The 20,168-nt window shown below is 47.1% G+C and overlaps 1 protein-coding gene across 1 annotated transcript in view; it reads left to right on the top strand.

The window, feature by feature from the left end:
* The window catches only part of LOC119400586 (eukaryotic translation initiation factor 3 subunit D), a 169,319-nt gene that overhangs the window by 128,939 nt on the left and 20,212 nt on the right, over positions 1-20,168 (top strand). The window contains exon 7 of the mRNA XM_037667649.2: positions 12,845-13,117. Coding sequence (XP_037523577.1) covers positions 12,845-13,117 — 273 coding nt within the window. The remainder of the gene's footprint in view (positions 1-12,844; positions 13,118-20,168) is intronic.

Genomic DNA, 20,168 nt, shown 5'->3' with positions numbered 1-20,168 from the left:
TCCACTGTAAGAAGCCACGTTCCCCATTAACAATAAATCCGTTCTTTGACCGCGTTTGTCACTCGTAATTCTCTCCGGTTATAACAGACCCATTCAGCGTTTTATGTTACATAAAAGTCAGTTGTAACAGTACTTGCATTTTACATACTCCCTTATAATACATTCAAACCCCGCTACAACGAAATTGACGGTGCTCGGAAAAATGTTCGTTGAAGCGAACATTTCGTTGTAGTGAAATCGAAAAAAATATGGCTGACCTGAGCTAGTAGAACAGTGAAACTTTTATTTCCAATATTCAAAAAGTGTCTGCTGCTTCCTTTGCGTCCCCAGCAGCATTACTACGCGATTCTCATATATGCATAGCGACGCCACGTTGAAAAGCACGCAGAAACAACAGGATCCGTGAACGAATCAAACAGGCACGGGCGCGCAACACGAACTGCACAGTTGCACCAATACGCTTACACTAGCTATTCGCCAATAACGGCGACATGCAGGTGTGCTATCGCGGAGCGATGACTTACGCCTTATTCTATGCTATTCTTATCCACCACTCGCGTCTGGCTGATCCAGTTGATAACGCGGACGAATTGTTGCTTCGACCACCGGTTGCACTGGCCAAGCACGAAAAGCACGAAAAGCATTGGAATTGGAAAAGGCACCATTCCGCGACTGCACCCCAGGGCTGCTCGCGTTGATAACGCGGATGTGGTGGATGTACCGTCGCTCTGACCACTAGCAAAGCGCGAAAAGCACGAAAAACATTGGAAAGGCATCGGAAAGCTATCGTTTTGCGACTGCACCCCAGTGTCGACAGCTGAGCTTTGGCTTCGGATTGTCTGCGACTCCGAAGCAACTCAAGCCAGTTGCGAAAGCAGGGCAGTCTGATCGCCGTTGCTATCAAGCAATGGCGGCCCCCATGCTCAATCAACAGCGGCGGTTTCTGGTGGTTCCAACACGCGATTCAGACTTTGAATTCGTATTATTATGTTCTAAAATGCATCAAAATGTCCGAGATTGTGTTTATTGCACGGTAAATTAAATTTTTGAGCCCGGAATGGCATCGTCAAATTTCGTTGAAGCGGAACGGCAGCAAAAAAAGTGTTCGTTGTGGCGAGCATATTTATGCATTGGCTCCTATGGACTGTTGACGGGGAACCGAGAATTTTTCGTTGTACCGGAAATTTCGTTGGAAGTGGAGTTCGTTGTGGCGGAGTTCGACTGACCAAAATCCTCTTCACTATAAAGAACCGTTGTAATGAGGTTATTGGTTAGTAATTATAAATAAGTTAGTAATTTTCTTTAGCAAGTTGAGGATAGCTTTCTTCTGTAATGTTGTACCCCAAAACGTGGCAACATCCTATTTCTTGCCTCAGTTATGGCAATAACTTACAATTTGCTAAACCTTGTTGGCATGATGACATCTTTTGTTCTCCCAGGATTGTTTGTAGTATAATTGCGAAGGCCTTACACTTCATACTACCATCAAATTCTGAGCAAGTGGTCGTCCCTAAGCAAGTCGTAATTACCGGCAAAATGGAGGGGGTGCACCTTCCCCGAATGGAACCAAAATTCAAGATGGCTGTGGCAGTTCTCTTGCGAGAAAAAAAATGGAGTGCACATACACTTCCTCAGCAGTCTTCTGGCTCTCATTTGTGGCACAGCACATTGCAAGCATGACTCATTAACACGAGAAACATACAGGCATGCAATCAGCCGGCTTTAAGCATGACATGAAAGCACCTCTCACGATGAGCCCATGTTAACGCAGCAGACTCCAATCTCAAAGGCCTTACTTTTGTGAACTACAGTAGACTACCATTAGGACGAACTCAAAGGGATCACGAAAATTTGTCTTATCAGCAGTTCGGCTTATCAGAAATGCATCCAAAAAAAGCATTCTAATACCCCTGTCACACGGACAGCCTTAACCGCAGTTAAGCTATCTACGGTTACAGTTAACCGCGGTTAGTGGTAGCTACACGGCAGACGTAACCGCAGTTAGTCTCCTGACCGTAGTTATCGCAAACCGAGCTAGGCAAGCACGGTTTACCCTCACAAACCGAGAAGCTGACAAGATGGCGGAGTTGTGAGTGCACCAGCCGTGAACCGACTGGCGCACGTTATTCGGCAGCTCCGCGGAGGATTTTCACGGAACGCGTCTCCAGCTGGCGAACAATAGCCAAGCAAAACTAGTTGAAAACGAGTTTTGCTTGGCAAAACGAGGCTCGCCGTGGAAAGGCCGACAACAAAGATTATTCCGTCCACGGCGTGTTTGCGAGAGGGTACAGTATTATCGCTACAGGTTTCTTGAGGGGAAGTCCTTCTTGCATTGTTCGTGTCTAGCCGCCTCGCAGAGCTGCAAACACTGAATATGTAGTCGAAAGTGGAACGATTCAATACACTGTTGGGGGGGGGGGTTAGCGAAGGTGTATCGTACCACGAAACTTTCTGAGGGTGTGCCCAAACTTCTTGCTGACCATACGAGCAGCACGTGGTTTCGTCGGCTTGCTCAACTGAGCTAACTGAGCTCGTGTAGCAATGGCAAACCCGTGTTCGCTTTAACTGCGGTTAATCCTGTAACCACGGTTAAGCATAACCGCAGTTAAAGCTGCCCGTGTGACAGAGGTATTAGATGCCAAGTGCATCTAAATATGTTGCTTGAAAGGGTTTGTGCGGGTCTTTGAAACCCTTGAAAACCCTTTAATTTCTTACATCTTTAAAAATTTTTTAACGAACGTCTAGTTATGGCATGTGAGTAAACTTCAATTGCATACATTTTCATGCAAGTTTGTTAAAAATGTTTAGTACAAAGTCAAACATATAAGCCTACCGGACGCTTGCGAACATATGGCCGCGTTGGTATTGTCTTGTCCGGCATTTCCTGTTCCTGTGTTACTTCCACTTGAGAGGAGAGATGGCCGACATGGCAGCCGCTTTTCTTGTTCTGCGGCTTGTGCAGTCTTGTGTGTGTCGAATTGTGACATTTTTATTGTCTTTAGTGCTTATGTGTGAGGTTGTGCAGTCGAACCTGTTTATAATGAACTCAAACGTGCCACGTAAATTGGTCGTTATATCAGTAGTTCGTTGTAAATGGACTTGTAAACGTACACTTAGCGACCAAGCCGGTTTTTTTTTTTTCTGCGTACTTTTCATTGAAGAGTGCTAACAACCCCTCCGGTGACAAGTTAAGCCTTTTCACACTGTGAAGCAACACCCGCTGCGTGCACGAGTGAATTAAACTGCCTTTGCAGTGAACTGACACCGTTTCACTGAACTGCGGTACCGTGACGTGGAGCTGATCATCCCTGGTTAGTTGCGTGCAGCGCGTCGCGTACTCGGCACACGTCATCACTGCCAGGCTGCTTGCTGTACTACGCGCATTTGTGCATTCTTTGTGCCCGCTTCACTTCGGACCATGCACGGGTGCGGCGTGTAGCCTGTTCGTTCAACGTTGTGAAGACAAGCATTTTGCAGGCAACGCGCACTCTGTCTCCGCGATGCTCTGACAGTCCTGCACGACAGGCGCGGCACGCTTGGGTTGTTGCCTAATACATACCTGCCAAATCTCCCGGATTTGGAACCGTTCTCCCGGTTGTATGGGTCATAGGAAAATCTCCCGAAAATCCAGTTCTGCCCCGCGCGTCCAGTGCTTTGTCTGGTCACATGAGCAAAGTTGTCTGACCACATCCTAAATGTGTTACAGGTTATATCAGCGGTTAATATTTTGTAGATGATGTGTTTGTGTGCACACAAAATCTTGCCCGACGAAATAACTGGTAAGCAAGCGACGACAGGCCTCGCACGCGGAGCGATGTTATCGCATGTGCCCTTCGCGCGACAGTGACGGCCGGGTCGTTTCGTCTCTGCTTCAACTGCGTTCGCACCTATCGCTAGCGCGCTTTCACTCGCACGTGAAACAGATGATGCGTAGGTGATGTTATCGGTTTGGACTCTGTACAGATCAGCGGCGACCGCAAAATCCCGCTGACAGTGTCCATATAATTGCTATCGCTGTACACCCCCCCCCCCCCTTCGCGGTCGGCATACTTTATACCCCCCCCCCCCCCCCCGTTCAGTAGATCTCCCGGATTCCGTTTCTCCAAACTTGGCAGGTATTAGCAATACGTTTTGTTGGGCTAGTTGGTTATGACTTCTGAAGGAAAAAATTGTAGCGCAAAGCAACACACGGACAGACAGAGAGGACGGGACTGGCGCTAGTCCCGTCCTCTCTGTCTGTCCGTATGTTGCTTTGCGCTACAATTTTTTCCTTCAATTGGGAGGTATGCTAACAAAACACGCAGTATACACTCACTGTAAGTGCATCGACGTTTCTCGGTGCTTGTGCCGCTCAACACCAGCAAGCTACTTTCGTTTCCATGAAGCGACGCGCACTTTATCTCGCACGGCACGGCGGCGGCGAACTTTTGAATGGCAGGATTGTGCGCTTGTACTGCCGTCAATCCGAACACTTTACGCCGACCCGCAGCCGAGCCGATAGCTGCAGATGACTGTGATAAGGTTGTCGGCAATACGTCATAATGGCACGTTCATCGCCAGCTGCCACATCGCCTTCGCTCTCTTCAGATATGCTTATCTGTGAAGGCATCGCCGCAATCGCGTGGAAGTCGTAGACATTGATCAGCCGGTCTCTGCCATTACCGAAAAAAATGAAAGACATTTTGCAGCACATTGTGGCGTCAGTGCAGTGAACTTTTAAGTGCCGAAGAGTTATCGCAGTCATCGCTTATTGCATTTTATGGCTTCTTGCGTTCCAAAGCATAGGTTCATCGTAGGCGGTTGTAGCTGCAGAGAACGGCATCAGAAAAGGTTGCCATGCGAAAGCTGACCACAAGGCTTCACGCTGCTTCCTATTTCTTTTTTTCTTTTTATTCCTCACTGCCAATCTGCCACTTAAAGGGACACTAAAGGCAAATAACAGTTTATGTCAAAGTGAAAGCTCAATGTATGACAACATCTAAAACGGCAATACTATCAACAGCAGTGCCCTACTTACGGAGAAATTAAGCTAAATGTATCACATGATGAGTGCCACGAGCGGCACATTTTCAAAATGATCCCGATGACGTACGAGAGTCTGCCCACAATTAATCACTAGTAATCAAACTAGCAGCAATAAAAAAGAACCTTCCGTGCATCAAGAGACGTAATAAAATGCTGTTTGTTTGTTTCTGTTTGATTCATGGAAAAAAACACCGCCATATCCACGAAGTGAATGATGTTAGAGGAGCTTGCTCGGAGATGATCGGGTAACCCGCGAATGCTCCGTGCACATTCCTCTACCATCATATATAGACGTGACAACGTTGTTATACATACATTACATCCGCGATGTTTATTAATTTATGGTTGGATGCACTATATACATTTTGATGAAGTATATATACATTTGGATGAACTATAAACATTATATATACACAAAAGACGTTGTTTTACCAAGTTCAAACAGATTCCTCTACCATCCTATATAAACGTGACAACGTTGTTATATATGCATTACATAAACAATGTTTATTAATGTAAGGCTGGATACTCTATATACATTTTGATGAAGTATATATACATTTCGATGAACTATAAACATTATATATACACAAGAGATGTTGTTTTACCAAGTTCAAGAAGGGCGTCCCTCGATGAGTTCGGGGACTGGTTTCCCTTTAAAGATGATTGCTTTATGATGGATGAACTATATACATTACATATACACAAGAGATGTTCTTTTACAAAGTACAAGAAGGGCGTCCCTCGATGAGCTTGGGAACTCGTTTCCCATTAAAGATGATTGCTTTATGATCAGTAAAGTATGTTGCCAAGGGATCATCGATGATGGGACGCAGTGGAAAGTTCAAGAAGGCAACATCGACACAGGTGCCCCTGATGGTGGTGGGACGTTTGCAGTCGTACGATACGCATCGGAGAGCGTAACGTGACATCATGTGTTGGCTGGTTATTGGCAAGGCGAGATCTTCCCGAGCTGCTGCTGCATTGCGAGCCCGTCGCGCTGCTGCCGTTCATGCTGCGGAGCGGCAACGAAGAGTGTTCACTTAGTGAGCTCCCGGCCAAGAGAAAGGAAGCCAGCGAAACGAGAGGTGCGGCCCTCGAGCGGCGGCGCCATCTAGTGAGCATTCTTGAAATCACCAAAGAGAGCGCAGCTGCGCCGACGGTCTGTAGGTGAGCACAAGGCGCGAGCATAAGAAGCTTGGCGAGCAAGCTCCTAAAAAGAACGTCTTTGACGTTGCCATGGGGAACGGCACGCCTTGTTCAAAGGTTCCGTTTTCGCGGAACTGTGCTTCGCCCGGCGCCCTGCTTCGCTCACGCGGTCGAGTCTCAGTGGTAGTTTCAGTATCGCGTACTGCCGCGTGTGTTTTGTGCGCTCGTGAAAGTCGCTGTGACTAAAAGTTCGACAAATCCGCATGCATGTGACGTTGCCGGATGCCCAAATGATGCGCGCCGCCAGTACATGCCGCTGCGCCGTAAAGGCGGGCAACGTTGGACACGGCAGCAGGTCGATTCCACGAAAGATCGAAAAAGGGTGTATATTTGATGTTTCCGATTTTCCTGATAATTTTGTATGTTGTGCACATATGACTGCACAGCACGAAATCGCAGTTCGTTTTCAAATAAAAATTTTTTTCAACACAGGAAAATTCGACAAGTGTCGCCGGTTGACGACCATTTTACGAAGAGTGCGTTTTCGTAAATTCGCAATCATGCTGGCAGCCACTGAAGCTATATATTAGAAATATCTTTCTTTTTGTCGGAAGTAGAAGTAAAGAGGAAATAGCTCTTATCATTTCATGGAATTCTGAGTAAATTATGTATTTTTAAAAATTCACGAAAAACGCTGCGTTTTTGAAAATCAGTCAAATTTGGGACGCTATGGCTACTTCTGTGAACATCTTAGCTTGTTCATATTTGCAGTATGAATAGGCCTTTATGTGAATAATGAACCTCCGCATTTGTATTTCTCTAATAATTTTCAAAGTAGTAAATTTTCACGCTCGAAACACCAAAAAGAGAAAAGTGCTCCTCCATTCAAAAATCTATAATAAAAAAAACCCAATCTCAATTTTGTTCAAAGTCCCCCAAAATGTTCTCAAAGGACTGCAGAATGATATTATGAAAAAACATGTTGCATCATTTTTATTACAACAAACTCAGAAAATGTCAAACATTGTGTTTCCAGAGCGTGGTGGCTACTGCGCAAAGGACATCTCTAGTAACAAGAAAATACAGTAACACGTCTTTTTTCTTTTCTGAGCTTCGCTAAACAACAGTAATGATCTATGGTCGGAAATTGGGAACTGTTTTGTAAAGAAAAAGACTGTTCCAATTAAATGCATTCGCGTGGTTTGCGACTTCACGCCAGTGTTAGGCATCCCTCAGTCCACAGTATGCACTTTCAGTTGTAGCCTCCTTTTCCTTCATCTATTTCAGTTGAGTATAATTCATATCTTGAGTGCTAAAGAACGCATTCCCTCCATGAGTCTCTTATGATGATGTGCTGTGCCAGAATTGAGAGATTGGTATAAAAGCCAAGGTCTCTTCATGAATGGAAATGAATTTCTGGAGAGCGGTCGCCAAGAGGTGTGGTTTTTGTTGGCCCAAATGTGTACGTTGTCAAACCTTATGTGATCAATGCAGAGTTTAGAAAGAATCGATTACGTGAAGATAGGTGGCAGAAGTTCTGGCCACGGACAAAACACGTTTTCTTTGCATTGCATCTGCTTTGTTTTGCATATCCTTCTTTCTCTTGAAGGAGTGCTGGCAGATCTGGTTTCCCTCTTGAAATGAGCGCGCATCCCGTTTCATGACCCTCCGCAAAAGAGTCTCGATCCGATATCTTCTACGTAACGAAAATTCTGCGGCAGCGGAATTTTCTTTTTGTGCACCATGAGGCAGTCCGTACAAAATCTCGGCCATGGCTATAGCGCCTACCCATAGCCACCTTCAGAGCGTAGGATAGTGATCGCATCAAAGTGAAGCACAATTTGGATGCTTAACTTCTATCTCAGGTGGTGTTTGGCTGACTGGCGCAGCCGTATACTCGTTGCTGTCGTCTGCTCAGGCGGGCGTCCATCGTGCCGCCCTTTGCAGCTGTCCGCCTAACGCATGCTACTCCGTTTACACGAGTGCTTGTAGCGCGGGCCACACGATCCGCACTGTGCGGATCCAGAGACCGGGCGGGAGAGCGACGAGCGGTGAAAAATGTATCGCGTAACCAACGCAATCGACACCCCAGCTTTTTCTCGTGCATAGCAACAAAGCCTGGCAAACAATGTGGGGCTGCTGTGCTTAGGTTGCACTGCGGTACACGCCGTTCACCACTGCCGCCATTTGCGATTTCTCACATTCTTACAATGCATGATCGACTCAGCTACACAAATTTCGCGTTTAGCTTCGTTGCTTTGATATAAGCGCATTTACTCAAAAAATTATCCAGAGGAATAAAAATGTCCGTGCTGCCCGTCGACGAGGAATATAAGTGGTGTCGCAAATGCATTTAATTGGAACGATCTTTTTCTCTACAAAACAGTTCCCACTTTCCGACAATAGATCATTGCTGCTGTTTAGCGAAGCTCAGAGAAGAAAAAAGACGTGTTACTGTATTTTCTTGTTACTAGAGATGTCCTCTACGCAGTGGCCACCACGCTCTGGAAACACAATGTTTGACATTTTCTGCTTTTGTTCTAATAAAAATGATGCAACATGTTTTTTCATAATATCATTCTGCAGTCCTTTGAGAACATTTTGGGGGACTTTGAACAAAATTGAGATTGGGTTTTTTTTATTATAGATTTTTGAATGGAGGAGCACTTTTCTCTTTTTGGTGTTTCGAGCATGAAAATTTACTACTTTGAATATTATTAGAGAAATACAAATGCAGAGGTTCATTATTCACATAAAGGCCTATTTATACTGCAAATATGAACAAGCTAAGATGTTCACAGAAGTAGCCATAGCGTCCCAAATTTGACTGATTTTCAAAAACGCAGCGTTTTTCGTGAATTTTTAAAAATACATAATTTACTCAGAATTTCATGAAATGATAAGAGCTATTTCCTCTTTACTTCTACTTCCGCCAAAAAAAAAAGATATTTGTAATATATAGCTTGAGTAGCTGCCAGCATGGTTCCGAAGTTACGAAAACGCATTCTTCGTAAAATGGTCGTCGTCAACCGGCGACACTTGTCGAATTTTGCTGTGGTGAAAAAAATTTTTATTTGAAAACGAACTGCGATTTCGTGCTGTGCAATCATATGTGCACAACATACAAAATTATCAGGAAAATCGGAAACATCAAATATACACCCTTTTTCGATCTTTCGTGGAATCTACCAGCAGTGACGTGTGAAAGACTGATTTGAGGCGGATGATTTGAAGTGCACTAACGCGATGCGACCACTAAAACACGATTTTATTTCAAAATAAGCACTTCCTTTGCATAAAAGTAGCACTACGAGGTTTCTGGACCGCTATTTCAACAATCAATGTTGACCTAATATTTGCCTTTGGTGTCCCTCTAAGAAATGCCTGGAAAGTGAGCGACCGCGCTCGCAGTGTCCAAAATGAGCGTGCTGTGCTCGCTGATCTAGGGTACCTTCATCGCGAGTAAACTGGAGTGGGGCATGCACCTCTCATGCTTTCGAAGGCCTGTTTTAACTTTTTTTTTTTTTTTTTCACTTTGTATACGCCATATTTTTACTGCGACCGTGTCTGAAGTGTTCGTTTTAAAAGTAGGAGGCTTTGAAAAATGTTCACTATATGTGGACGCAATTTCAATGAGTAGCATAGGAAAAGCCTAAGTGCACCGAAATATGATCATTATAACCGATAGATCGTTCTATCTGGGATTGTTATAAGTCGTTTCGACTGTATAGTGACATTTTCTGCAGCTGTATAGACGTCAGACTTTGCCCAGGCGGCGCTATGAGAGAAGAAAACCGCCACCAGTGCCCTCATTACAGCCCTGGTGCTAACTGGGTAGTGCAAAGAGAGGCGTCCGCGAGCGAATGTGCATAGCCCACAATAGACCCCCCCCTCCCTCTTTCGTTTGTGTCAAGGCACGGTTTCCTGAAAATCAAGGACCTGGAAAGCTTCTTCCACCGATCTACGCTTCAGAAAAGTAGGAAGCTCATCAAAGTGAACTGTGGATACAGTGCAAAAGAAGTTAAGAGCATATGAACTTGAGCACGTTGGTACACAATCATAGTAAAAAACAGCTCAATACAGTGAAGACAAGTAGACCAAACAGGACCAGCGCTGGTCCTGTCTGGTCTTTATTTTCTTCGTTGTATTGCACTGACCCCTGCTCTGCAACATAATGGTGAAACATTGGGGTGTCTTATTGTTTGCTTCATGTCCATCAGTTCAATGCTTTGTTTAAAAACACCACTAAGGCAGCAGCATGGTGCGCATGACCACAACATTTGTGGCCGCAACACCTGGTGAACAACAAGGAGGCGCAAGGCTACACAAGAGTAGAAAGGAGGGGGGCAGACAGTACTTCTTGTAAGTAGAAGAGTCGACATCTGAGGCCACTCCACCATTATAATCGAGCTTCCTCATGTAAGAGGGTGGTCACAGTGGAAAAAAAATGAGGTAGCAGTGTTTGTGACCCCTTGTGAACAACTTTCTGTTGTTCTAAACCAAGATTAAATTTCCTACGAATCCTGTCACACACACCTTATCATACTCCAGAATAAAGAAACGGACATTTTGGTTTCGCACATGCGCGTGACTGTTTGCCTAAAGGAGTCTTGAGATAACTATTATTTATTCTCCAACCAAAGTTACAAAAACACGTAAGAACCCGACGTTTCGGAACCAGCTCGGTTCCTTCCTCAGGGGGGACTGCGGCGGCTTGGCAGCAGCCTCTTTAAGGCACTCTCGCGGCGGTTAACGATCCCACGCATTACCACGGAGCGTAGCCCATGCGCATACACTGGGGGGAGAGTTGCGAGGGAACGGTTGATATTTTGAGTGGTCCTCTGTGTGTGCCACGACTCCAGTAGTAACCTCCTCCTCCACTTGGTTTCACTTCCGAGGATGGCCATTCCGTTGAAATCTATTCTGTGGTCAAACGTCTCCGCGTGCTCGGCGACGGCGCTGCGTTCTTTGTTGAGTTTACGGACGTCGTTGACGTGTTGCCTAATTCGTTCGGGGAAGTTTTTGGTCTCGCCGATGTATGACGAGGGGCAATCGGCGCACAGTATTTTGTAAACGACGCCGGGCGCCCTGTCCTTTGTTGGTCGGTCTTTCGGGCGGGGAAGGAAGCGGCCCAGCGTGCATGAAGGCACGTGCGCAATGTGCACACCTTCTTTTCTAAAAATCCGAGCCAACGCCTCGCTGGCTCCCTGGACGTATGGGACCGACACGCGTTTTGGAGAGCTGTTCGTCAATGCTGGCTGGGAGTCGCGTAACCTCTTTTGCTCTGCGCGGCGGCCGACGGATCGAATGAATTTGGATAACTGTTTTTTCTGAATAAATAATAGATAATAATAAATAATAGTTATCTCAGTTTACTTACTTCTGTCTAATGTTTACCTTCAAAGGAGTCTTGCAACGCTTTTCTAAATAATCATTGAATAACCTCTGTGTCCGAGTTCATTGCCTAACGAATCAACTGCCGCAAAAATTATCCGTCCAGTATGAGTGGATGTACAGGAGTTTGTGGCACACTTCAAGCGCTTTCTCTTTTCTTTCGTAGCAGCGAAGCGTGCTAAAAGCTACGCAGGAGTAGATGACAAGTGCATGAGATGCTACGTTCGTCCATCAGCGCGCTCATGATTTTGAGCACGTTCTTTACATTTAGAGCTCAGCCCTTAGGCACCCGTTTCTCTGCTGAGGGACGTAGCCGATAGAGCGAACGAGGATGAAAGAGAGGGAATACGGAGTCTGTCGATATCATGAGCTACTGGCCTCTAACCTCGCTTTCTTCCTCCGTCACGCATGCTGGCCCTTCGGTCAGAGCTTGTGCACGTGCACTTGAGCGCTGTCAGCGTTTCACTTGGTGCACAACGCCTGCAATGCACAGAGTGGTGTTCGTAGCACTTGAGCGCTGTCGGCATTTCGCTTGGTTCGCAGTCCTGCAGTGCACAGAGTGGTGTGCGTAGCACTCCAGCACTGGCAGTTTCTGTGGCAATATGTAACTAATTGCTACAACTGCGGATAGCCAAAACTGCAAAGACAGTTGGCGTTGCCCCAACACGGAGCTGCGCTCAGAATTCGCATTAGGCAGTATCGTAGTAGTTTTTTTTTCTTTCACTGTACAGCTTACTTTCAGTGTGATCGCGCTGGTGTAATTCTATATGGTGTAACTCTAGCACTACAAAAGCAGTGCGGACACATCGTGGCATCCCACGGCAGCCACGGTAACTATGCACCTTATGATTCTCAAATCTGCCAATGGCCGTGATCTTTGTGCTTATGGCGCAGTCATTTTGGCTCATGGCATCGTTTGTCGAGAGAAGAGTGAGCTATTTCTAGCTGACTTTGAAATTTAATTGTAAGTTCCATGCCGCGTGCTGAGCTATATTGTTGGGCTTGCATGTTTCAGGAGCCGTGACTACTGATCAGCAGCATTTTCTGACCATGTTGAGAAACTGTTTCAGGGCCCCATTAAATGAGCCTCACTGTTGTACGATTCACCACGCGCAAGCTTTGGCAAAAAAAGCATGTCACATACACCGCAAAATATGTTAATATTCTTGTGGTACAAATAAATTGTTGTCAGTGTTTGTTATGTTAACATGTGACTGCAGAAGAAAGCAGCACATGATGCTGCAGACCATGACATTGTTGCTTCCCGTGTGTGCAGGTACCGCAAGTTTGACCTAGGCGACAATGTGGGCCTGATAGTGCGCTGTGAGCACGATGGTGCCATGGTGGGCCCCAACGGAGAGCTCCAGTTCGTCAGCATCAAGGCGCTCAATGAGTGGGACCCTCGCTTCTCGGGTGGCATTGACTGGCGCCAGAAGCTCGACACGCAGCGGGGTGCTGTGCTTGCCAACGAACTCAAGAACAACTCGTGCAAGCTGGCCAAGTGGACGGTGCAGGCGTTGTTGGCTGGTTCTGATCAGATAAAGTTTGGGTGAGCATTCACCCACAGGGGACATTTAGAATGCTTTGTGGAATGAAAGTGTTTTGTATAGCTTTGCACTTGAGGCATGACACTTAACAGCACTGAATTTGTCTGAGGTGCTTATTATTGTTATACAGTCAAATCCCACTACAACGAAATTGACGGTGCTCGGAAAAAGTTTTGTTGAAGCGAACATTTCGTTGTAGTGAAATCGAAAAAAAATATAGCTGACCTGAGCTAGTAGAACACAGAAATCTTTACAGTCACCGACCGTTTATTCGGACTCGGCGGGAACCGCCGAAAAGTCCAAATAATCGGGAGTCCGAAAAAAAGGATTCATCAGAAAAAAGGGCTTTTATTGGCCCAGCGGCCGGAAGAAGCTTGTCAGTGCGCGTCTGTACACATGTACGCTTACGCGCGACGAAGTCGGCCTGTATTTCAACCAATCTTTGGCCACCCTCGTGAGTCAGCAATAGCACCGCAACGGCCTACGCTAAATCCGCATTTGATGGCTGTGGTGCGGGAGGTGCGACATCACGACAGTCAACTACAAAAGAAGCCACAAAACGTCGAAAATCGGAAAACAGCAGAGCGGCAGAAAACAGAGACAGAGCGCAGAGACGTGGCACTAACAACTGGCGTTTATTTCGGAAAAAACCTTCCCCCCTGACCGTACGACGCATGCGCAGATGACAAACAAAACCAAACACCCCAAAAAGCACACACAGCTAATCTAACGCCGACAGTTGTTAGTCACAAACGCCGACAGTTGTTAGTCGGCGTTTGTGGTGTCCTGACTTCTTTCTTGTGTCCGTGTTTGCACGCCCTGTCTTTTTAGAATGAATACTTACCAACTAGCTCAGCTCTCTGTTATTCTAATCTAAGCAGATCACCTCTGTGCTAGAAACAAAAATTCTTTCCTGGTAAGATAAACGGAAGCCGCACTAACGCATTTGTCTGGATCAAGTTTCCAAATATGGAATGCCTCAATAATCTCCCGTTCTCGCTGCGTCTTAGCCTTACCTAAAATTGTCACCTTAGCAAACAGAGGCGAACAACCACACAACTTGCAGTGCAGCGGCAAGTTACCACCGGTGCCCGTGGGTAGAAGATTTTCATGCTCCCTCAACCTAACATTGACACATCGACCCGACTGTGCAATGTAAAACTTGTCACAACTTAAAGGGATGCAGTACACTACACATGTGTTACACGCACAGTATTTTTTGACATGTTTTATGGCACAAATACTGCTCATCGTGCCACGCTGCACAACCTTCTTACGAAGACCCGCGAGTTTGCACGGTGCAGAACAGACCAGTTTTACATCGCTCCTGGCCGCAACCTTTTTCAGTCCATGAGAAATGCCATGTATATACGGCATGACCACAAGGGTCATGCCCCAGGAAAATTCTATTAGGTTCCTAGACCTCACTCTCATGTTTCATCCTCATGGTCACGTTTGTTGGAAGTATAGTCCAACGACTAAAAAGAATCTTTTGCCTTATGATTCCTCCCACTCCAAGCTGGTCAAAAGAGGTATCGCCAATCTATGTCTGACAAATGCGGTTACTAAGAGTTGCATTCATAATATGCAAGAGAGCATGGCTGAGCAGCAAAATAGACTTCTGCCGGCTGGCTACCCGAAGTCGTTAATAACCTCTGTTGCCGAATATGGGTTTCAACGCCTCAATGTAAAACACAGGAGTGATGGTGGTTTTGGAGAACACGGAAGCGAAGGAGGTGATCGAGAAAAGAGGGCCCTTGTGGTCATGCCGTATATACAGTGAAAGCTCGTTAATTCACACCTCATTAATTCGAAATTTTGGATAATTCGAAATGGTCGCCGCAGTCCGGTCCGCAGTGCATAGGAGACCATGTGTAAAATGATTCGTTAATTCGAACAGAAATTGCCGCCTCTACGGATAATTCGAAGCGCGCGCCTCCGAGCTTCATCATCGTCAAACACTAGTGGAAGCTTTTACGGCCGAACGATAGGTGGCACGACCGGTTTTTTCGAGCTTCAAGTGGCCTCCGAGCAAAGGGCGAGCAAAGTATGGCCTCCGAAATCCAGGGAGCAATTTTTTTTTTTTTCCGTAGCCCTCCCGCTATCTCAGCGCCTGGCGCCACTTGTATACGCGGGACCCGCGGGACGCTGAGGAGTCGGCGGAGTAGTCCTAGCAGTCCTAGGCCGCACCCGGCAGCGTCACTTTGTTCCTCGAGCACGTTGTTCGTTCACGCCGTCAAGCCGTCTTATTCCGCATCGAAGTTGCAAGATGCCGCGGGGAAACTACTGCGCGAAGACTGTCAAGGAGAAGGTGGAGATTTTGCGAGAGGTTGACCAAGGGAACTCGAGCAAATACGAAATTGCGAGGAAGCACGGCATACCTCCGAGCACGTTGTCAACCTACATACGCAACAGGACGGCCATTGAAAACGCCTATGAAGCCGAGGATTTTGGCGCCAGTCGAAAAAGGCTAAGGACAGCGAAGTTCCCGGAACTGGAGTCAGCTTTGATTATCTGGGTTAAAGAAATGAGAGCCCAGAGTATCGCATTGAGCGGCCCTATCATCATGGCCAAGGCAGCCGATTTCGCCCTGCGCTTGGACATTGAAGACTTTGTCGCCTCCGAGGGATGGTTTCATCGTTTCAGGGAGCGGCACAATCTAGTATTCCGCACGTTATCCGGCGAGGCAAAGGAAGTGGACGCCGAAACATGCGCTACTTGGAGAAGCGACACCCTGCAGCAGTACTTAGAGAGCTACTCACCACAGGATGTGTTTAACGCTGACGAGACAGCGTTATTTTTCAAGTTGCAGCCAGACAAGACGAGATCACCTACAAGGGAGACAGCTGTGCCGGCGGCAAGCGCAGCAAAGAGCGTGTCACTGTTCTGGTTGCCGCAAATATGACCGGTACGGAAAAGGTCCCCCTTTTTGTGATTGGCAAAGCACTCAAGCCACGGTGCTTCAAAAACATTCGGTCACTGCCGACGGAGTACGCCGCAAACAAGAAAGCCTGGATGACAGGTGACCTATTCAGGAAGTGGCTACTGAAATTCGACAGGCGAATGGAACTGGGCGGCAGACGCGTTCTTCTTGTCGTCGACAACTGTTCGGCGCACAAAGTCGACGTTGAGCTGAGAGCAACAAAGTTAGTGTTCCTTCCAGCAAATACGACTGCGGCCCTACAGCCAATGGACCAGGGTGTGATAAGGAACATCAAGTGCTTTTATAGGCGTCACATGCTGGAGAGAATGATTTTGTGCGCGGGCGACAGGAAGGACTTCGGCATTACGCTGCTCACTGCCATGCACATGTTGGTGCGCGCATGGGAACAGGTGACCGCGACCACAATCGCAAACTGTTTCCGCCACAGTGGATTTGCAGCTGGAAGTGCGCAGGATAGTTGTGACATCGACGTGGACGGGGCTGAGGAGCTCATGCCAGTGGCATTGTGCGACACTCTTCGGGGCGTACGTTTTGCCGATTATGTTGAAGTTGACACCGGTGCATCGGTGTGTGGTGCCCTGACTGATGAGGACATTATCGCTCAAGTAGGCGGTGCGCAGCCTGTTGCTGAAGAGCCAGAAGGTGAGGAAGACGAAGATGACGAAGCGCCTGTGCGCCCGTCAGCTTCTGCGGTGATGGAGGCACTTAATGTGGCGCGTCTCTTCTTCAGCTTTGAAGAGGGTGAAGAGGATTCCCTGCGCCGCGTCCGCGCGCTGGAACAGAGAGCCGCAGCTGTGGCATTCAGAGAAAAGAAGCAGATGGTCATCACTGACTTTTTTGGCCAATAAATATTTTTCGTGCCCCCACCCCCGAAATCCACCCATTTTTGCTCACTTTCATTATTTTGAATTTTGTATAATTTGAAATTGCTCAGCGTTCCCGTGGAATTCGAATTAACGAGCTTTTACTGTACATGGCATTTCTCATGGACTGAAAAAGGTTGCGGCCAGGAGCGATGTAAAACTGGTCTGTTCTGCACCGTGCAAACTCGCGGGTCTTCGTAAGAAGGTTGTGCAGCGTGGCACGATGAGCAGTATTTGTGACATAAAACATGTCAAAAAATACTGTGCTTGTAACACATGTGTAGTGTATTGCATCCCTTTAAGTTGTGACAAGTTTTACATTGGACAGTCGGGTCGATGTGTCAATGTTAGGTTGAGGGAGCATGAAAATCTTCTACCCACGGGCACCGGTGGTAACTTGCCGCTGCACTGCAAGTTGTGTGGTTGTTCGCCTCTGTTTGCTAAAGTGACAATTTTAGGTAAGGCTAAGACGCAGTGAGAATGGGAGATTATTGAGGCATTCCATATTTGGAAACTTGGTCCAGACAAATGCGTTAGTGCGGCTCCCGTTTATCTTACCAGGAAAGAATTTTTGTTTCTAGCACAGAGGTGATCTGCTTAGATTAGCTGTGTGTGCTTTTTGGGGTGTTTGGTTTTGTTTGTCATCTGCGCATGCGTCGTACGGTCAGGGGGGAAGGTTTTTTCCGAAATAAACGCCAGTTGTTAGTGCCACGTCTCTGCGCTCTGTCTCTGTTTTCTGCCGCTCTGCTGTTTTCCGATTTTCGACGTTTTGTGGCTTCTTTTGTAGTTAACTATGTACCAACTTGCCCAACAACCAACTCTCCTGAACATCACGACAGTCACTGTCCGCATGCGCTGGCCCGAGTAGCTGACGGATGATCTCATTGCCCAACTCGGCGAAAACTCCCAAGCAACTTCCACCTGGTGAATAATCGCCGCTTTTTTCGCTATCGTTAAGGCCTTGTAGTTGCCGCATTTCTTTAGTTCCGTCGGTGCATCGACGGCGCAGATGGATTGAGCGGCGTCAGAGCAATTTCAGCAGATCAGGCCTCGCACGCCAAGGAACAAACAAGGGAGCGAGACAACGCTTGGGGCTTGGGACGCAGATCAGGCCTAGCCACAAAAACGTCTAACGCAAACCCTCACACGCCAAATGGAAACGACGTTGGGCTAGTTGATGTTGCAGCACTTCTGTTGTACTCTCTTTGTCCGAATTAGGATCCGCGCCGTACTTGTACGCGCTGTCATTCACCTCAAACGCCACACCGAGCTGATTCCAATCATGGCTTGGCTTGGCCTGCTGTTCAGCCGTGGTAGCCGTTCAGTGGACTTGACTGGCTAAAGTCAAAAGGCAACCGTTACGTGTAGCCAACAAACATAGCCTTCGAGATTGGTAATTTCTGCGTGGATTTTTGACACTCGCACGATCTCCAGTTATAGCCAGTGCAACATTTCAGTGCTGGCAACCCAGCAAAAATATTGTAAACATTGCTGACAGCTTGTCATGGCATTCAACGTTGCACTCGATCAGCCAGCTGAATCGAACGGCAGACTGTGGGGCGTCCGAATTTTGGGTCGTGAGTTTACATTACTTCAATGGGACGAGTGGCGGTGCCGTGAAGGTGTCCAAATAAATGAGCATGTCCGAATTTTCAGCGTCCGAATAAACGGTCGGCGACTGTATTTCCAAAATTCAAGAAGTGTCAGCTGCTTCTTTTGTTTCCCCAGCAGCGTCATGATGCGATTTTCATGTATGCATAGCGACACCAGGTTGAGAAGCACGCTGAAACAACGGCTTCCGCAAACGAACCAAACAGAGGCACGGGCATGCAGCACGAACTGCACAGTTGCACTAATATGCTAACACTAGCTATTCACCAACAGTGAGGTATCCGACAACGCCGAGATGCAGGCATGCTATCGCGGAGCGATGATTTATGCCTTATCCTATACTATACTATCATCTATACTATCATCCACCACTCGCAGCTGGCTGATCCCATTGGTAACACGGCGAATTTTCGCTCCGACCACCAGTCGCACTGGCCAAGCGCCAAAAGCATTGGCATTGGAAAAGGCATCGTCCCACGATTGCACCCCAGGGCTGTTCGCGTTTATAATGCGGATGTACCATCGCTCTGACCACTGGCGAATTGCGGAAAGCACAAAAAGCATTGGAAAGGCATCGGAAAAGAAATCATTCTGCGATTGCACCCCAGTGTGAACGACTGAGCTTTGGCTTCGAATGGTCTGCGACTAAGAAGCAACTAAAGCCAGTTGCGAAAGCAGGGCAGTCTGATCGCCGTCGCTGTCAAGCAATGGCGGCCCCATGCTCAGTCAACAGCGGCGGTTTCTGGTGGTGCCAACACGCAATTTAGACATTTTAGACGTATTTTTGTGTTCTAAAATGCACCAAATTTTCGAGATTGTGTTTATTGCACGGAAAAATAAATTTTTGAGCCCGGAATTGCATAGTCAAATTTTGTTGAAGCAGAACGGCAGCAGAAAAAGTATTCATTGTGGCGAGCATATTTATGCATTGACTCCTATGGACTGTTGATGGAGAACCGAGAATTTTTCGTTGTGCTGGAAATTTCGTGGAAGCGGCATTCATTGTAGCGGTGTTCGACTGTAGCAATTATACAGACACTCCCGGCTCGTGTTTGCCTTCGCCTTGATGCTCTGTGTAAAGTCCAAATCGATAACATCGCCCCACACATTGTATGTGTGAGTCAAAGCATGCGAGGGCAGGCCATGATCACAGCTCAAGCAGAGAGTAAAAGCACCGGCCATCTTTCATGGTGGGAAAGGCACACGGAGATAAGAGCCAGGTGGGTGGCCCTGGCAGTTACCGTATTTATTTGAATCTAAGCCGATGTTTTTTCGAAAAAACAATGTGCGAAAGTAGGGGGGGGGGTGTAGGCTTAGATTCGAGTACAATGATTATGTTTCTTTTTTTTCTGGCCTTGCGAATTTCGGGGGTCGGCTTAGAATCGGGGCCAGCCTAGATTCGAGTAAATAAGGTAATGCGTACTTTGACCAACCGATCATGGTCGCCCGCGCCTTGTCCTGTAATTTAGAGGCGGTCAGCAGATGGCTCAAAGCTTCGTATGTGCAGCGATTCCACTCTTGCGCCAACTGCGCCAGTCTCGGGTTTGGGGGCGTCTGTCAGTGGCAGTCGCATCTCCGGCACATCAAAACATGTGCAGCTTGGTCTTGGGGTCGCCGAAGCCACAACCACGGACC

The sequence above is a fragment of the Rhipicephalus sanguineus genome, chromosome 7, assembly GCF_013339695.2.
Source record: "Rhipicephalus sanguineus isolate Rsan-2018 chromosome 7, BIME_Rsan_1.4, whole genome shotgun sequence".
NCBI lineage: Eukaryota > Metazoa > Arthropoda > Arachnida > Ixodida > Ixodidae > Rhipicephalus > Rhipicephalus sanguineus.
Note: the sequence above shows the minus strand (reverse complement) of the source record. Positions and strands in the feature narration are given on the sequence as shown.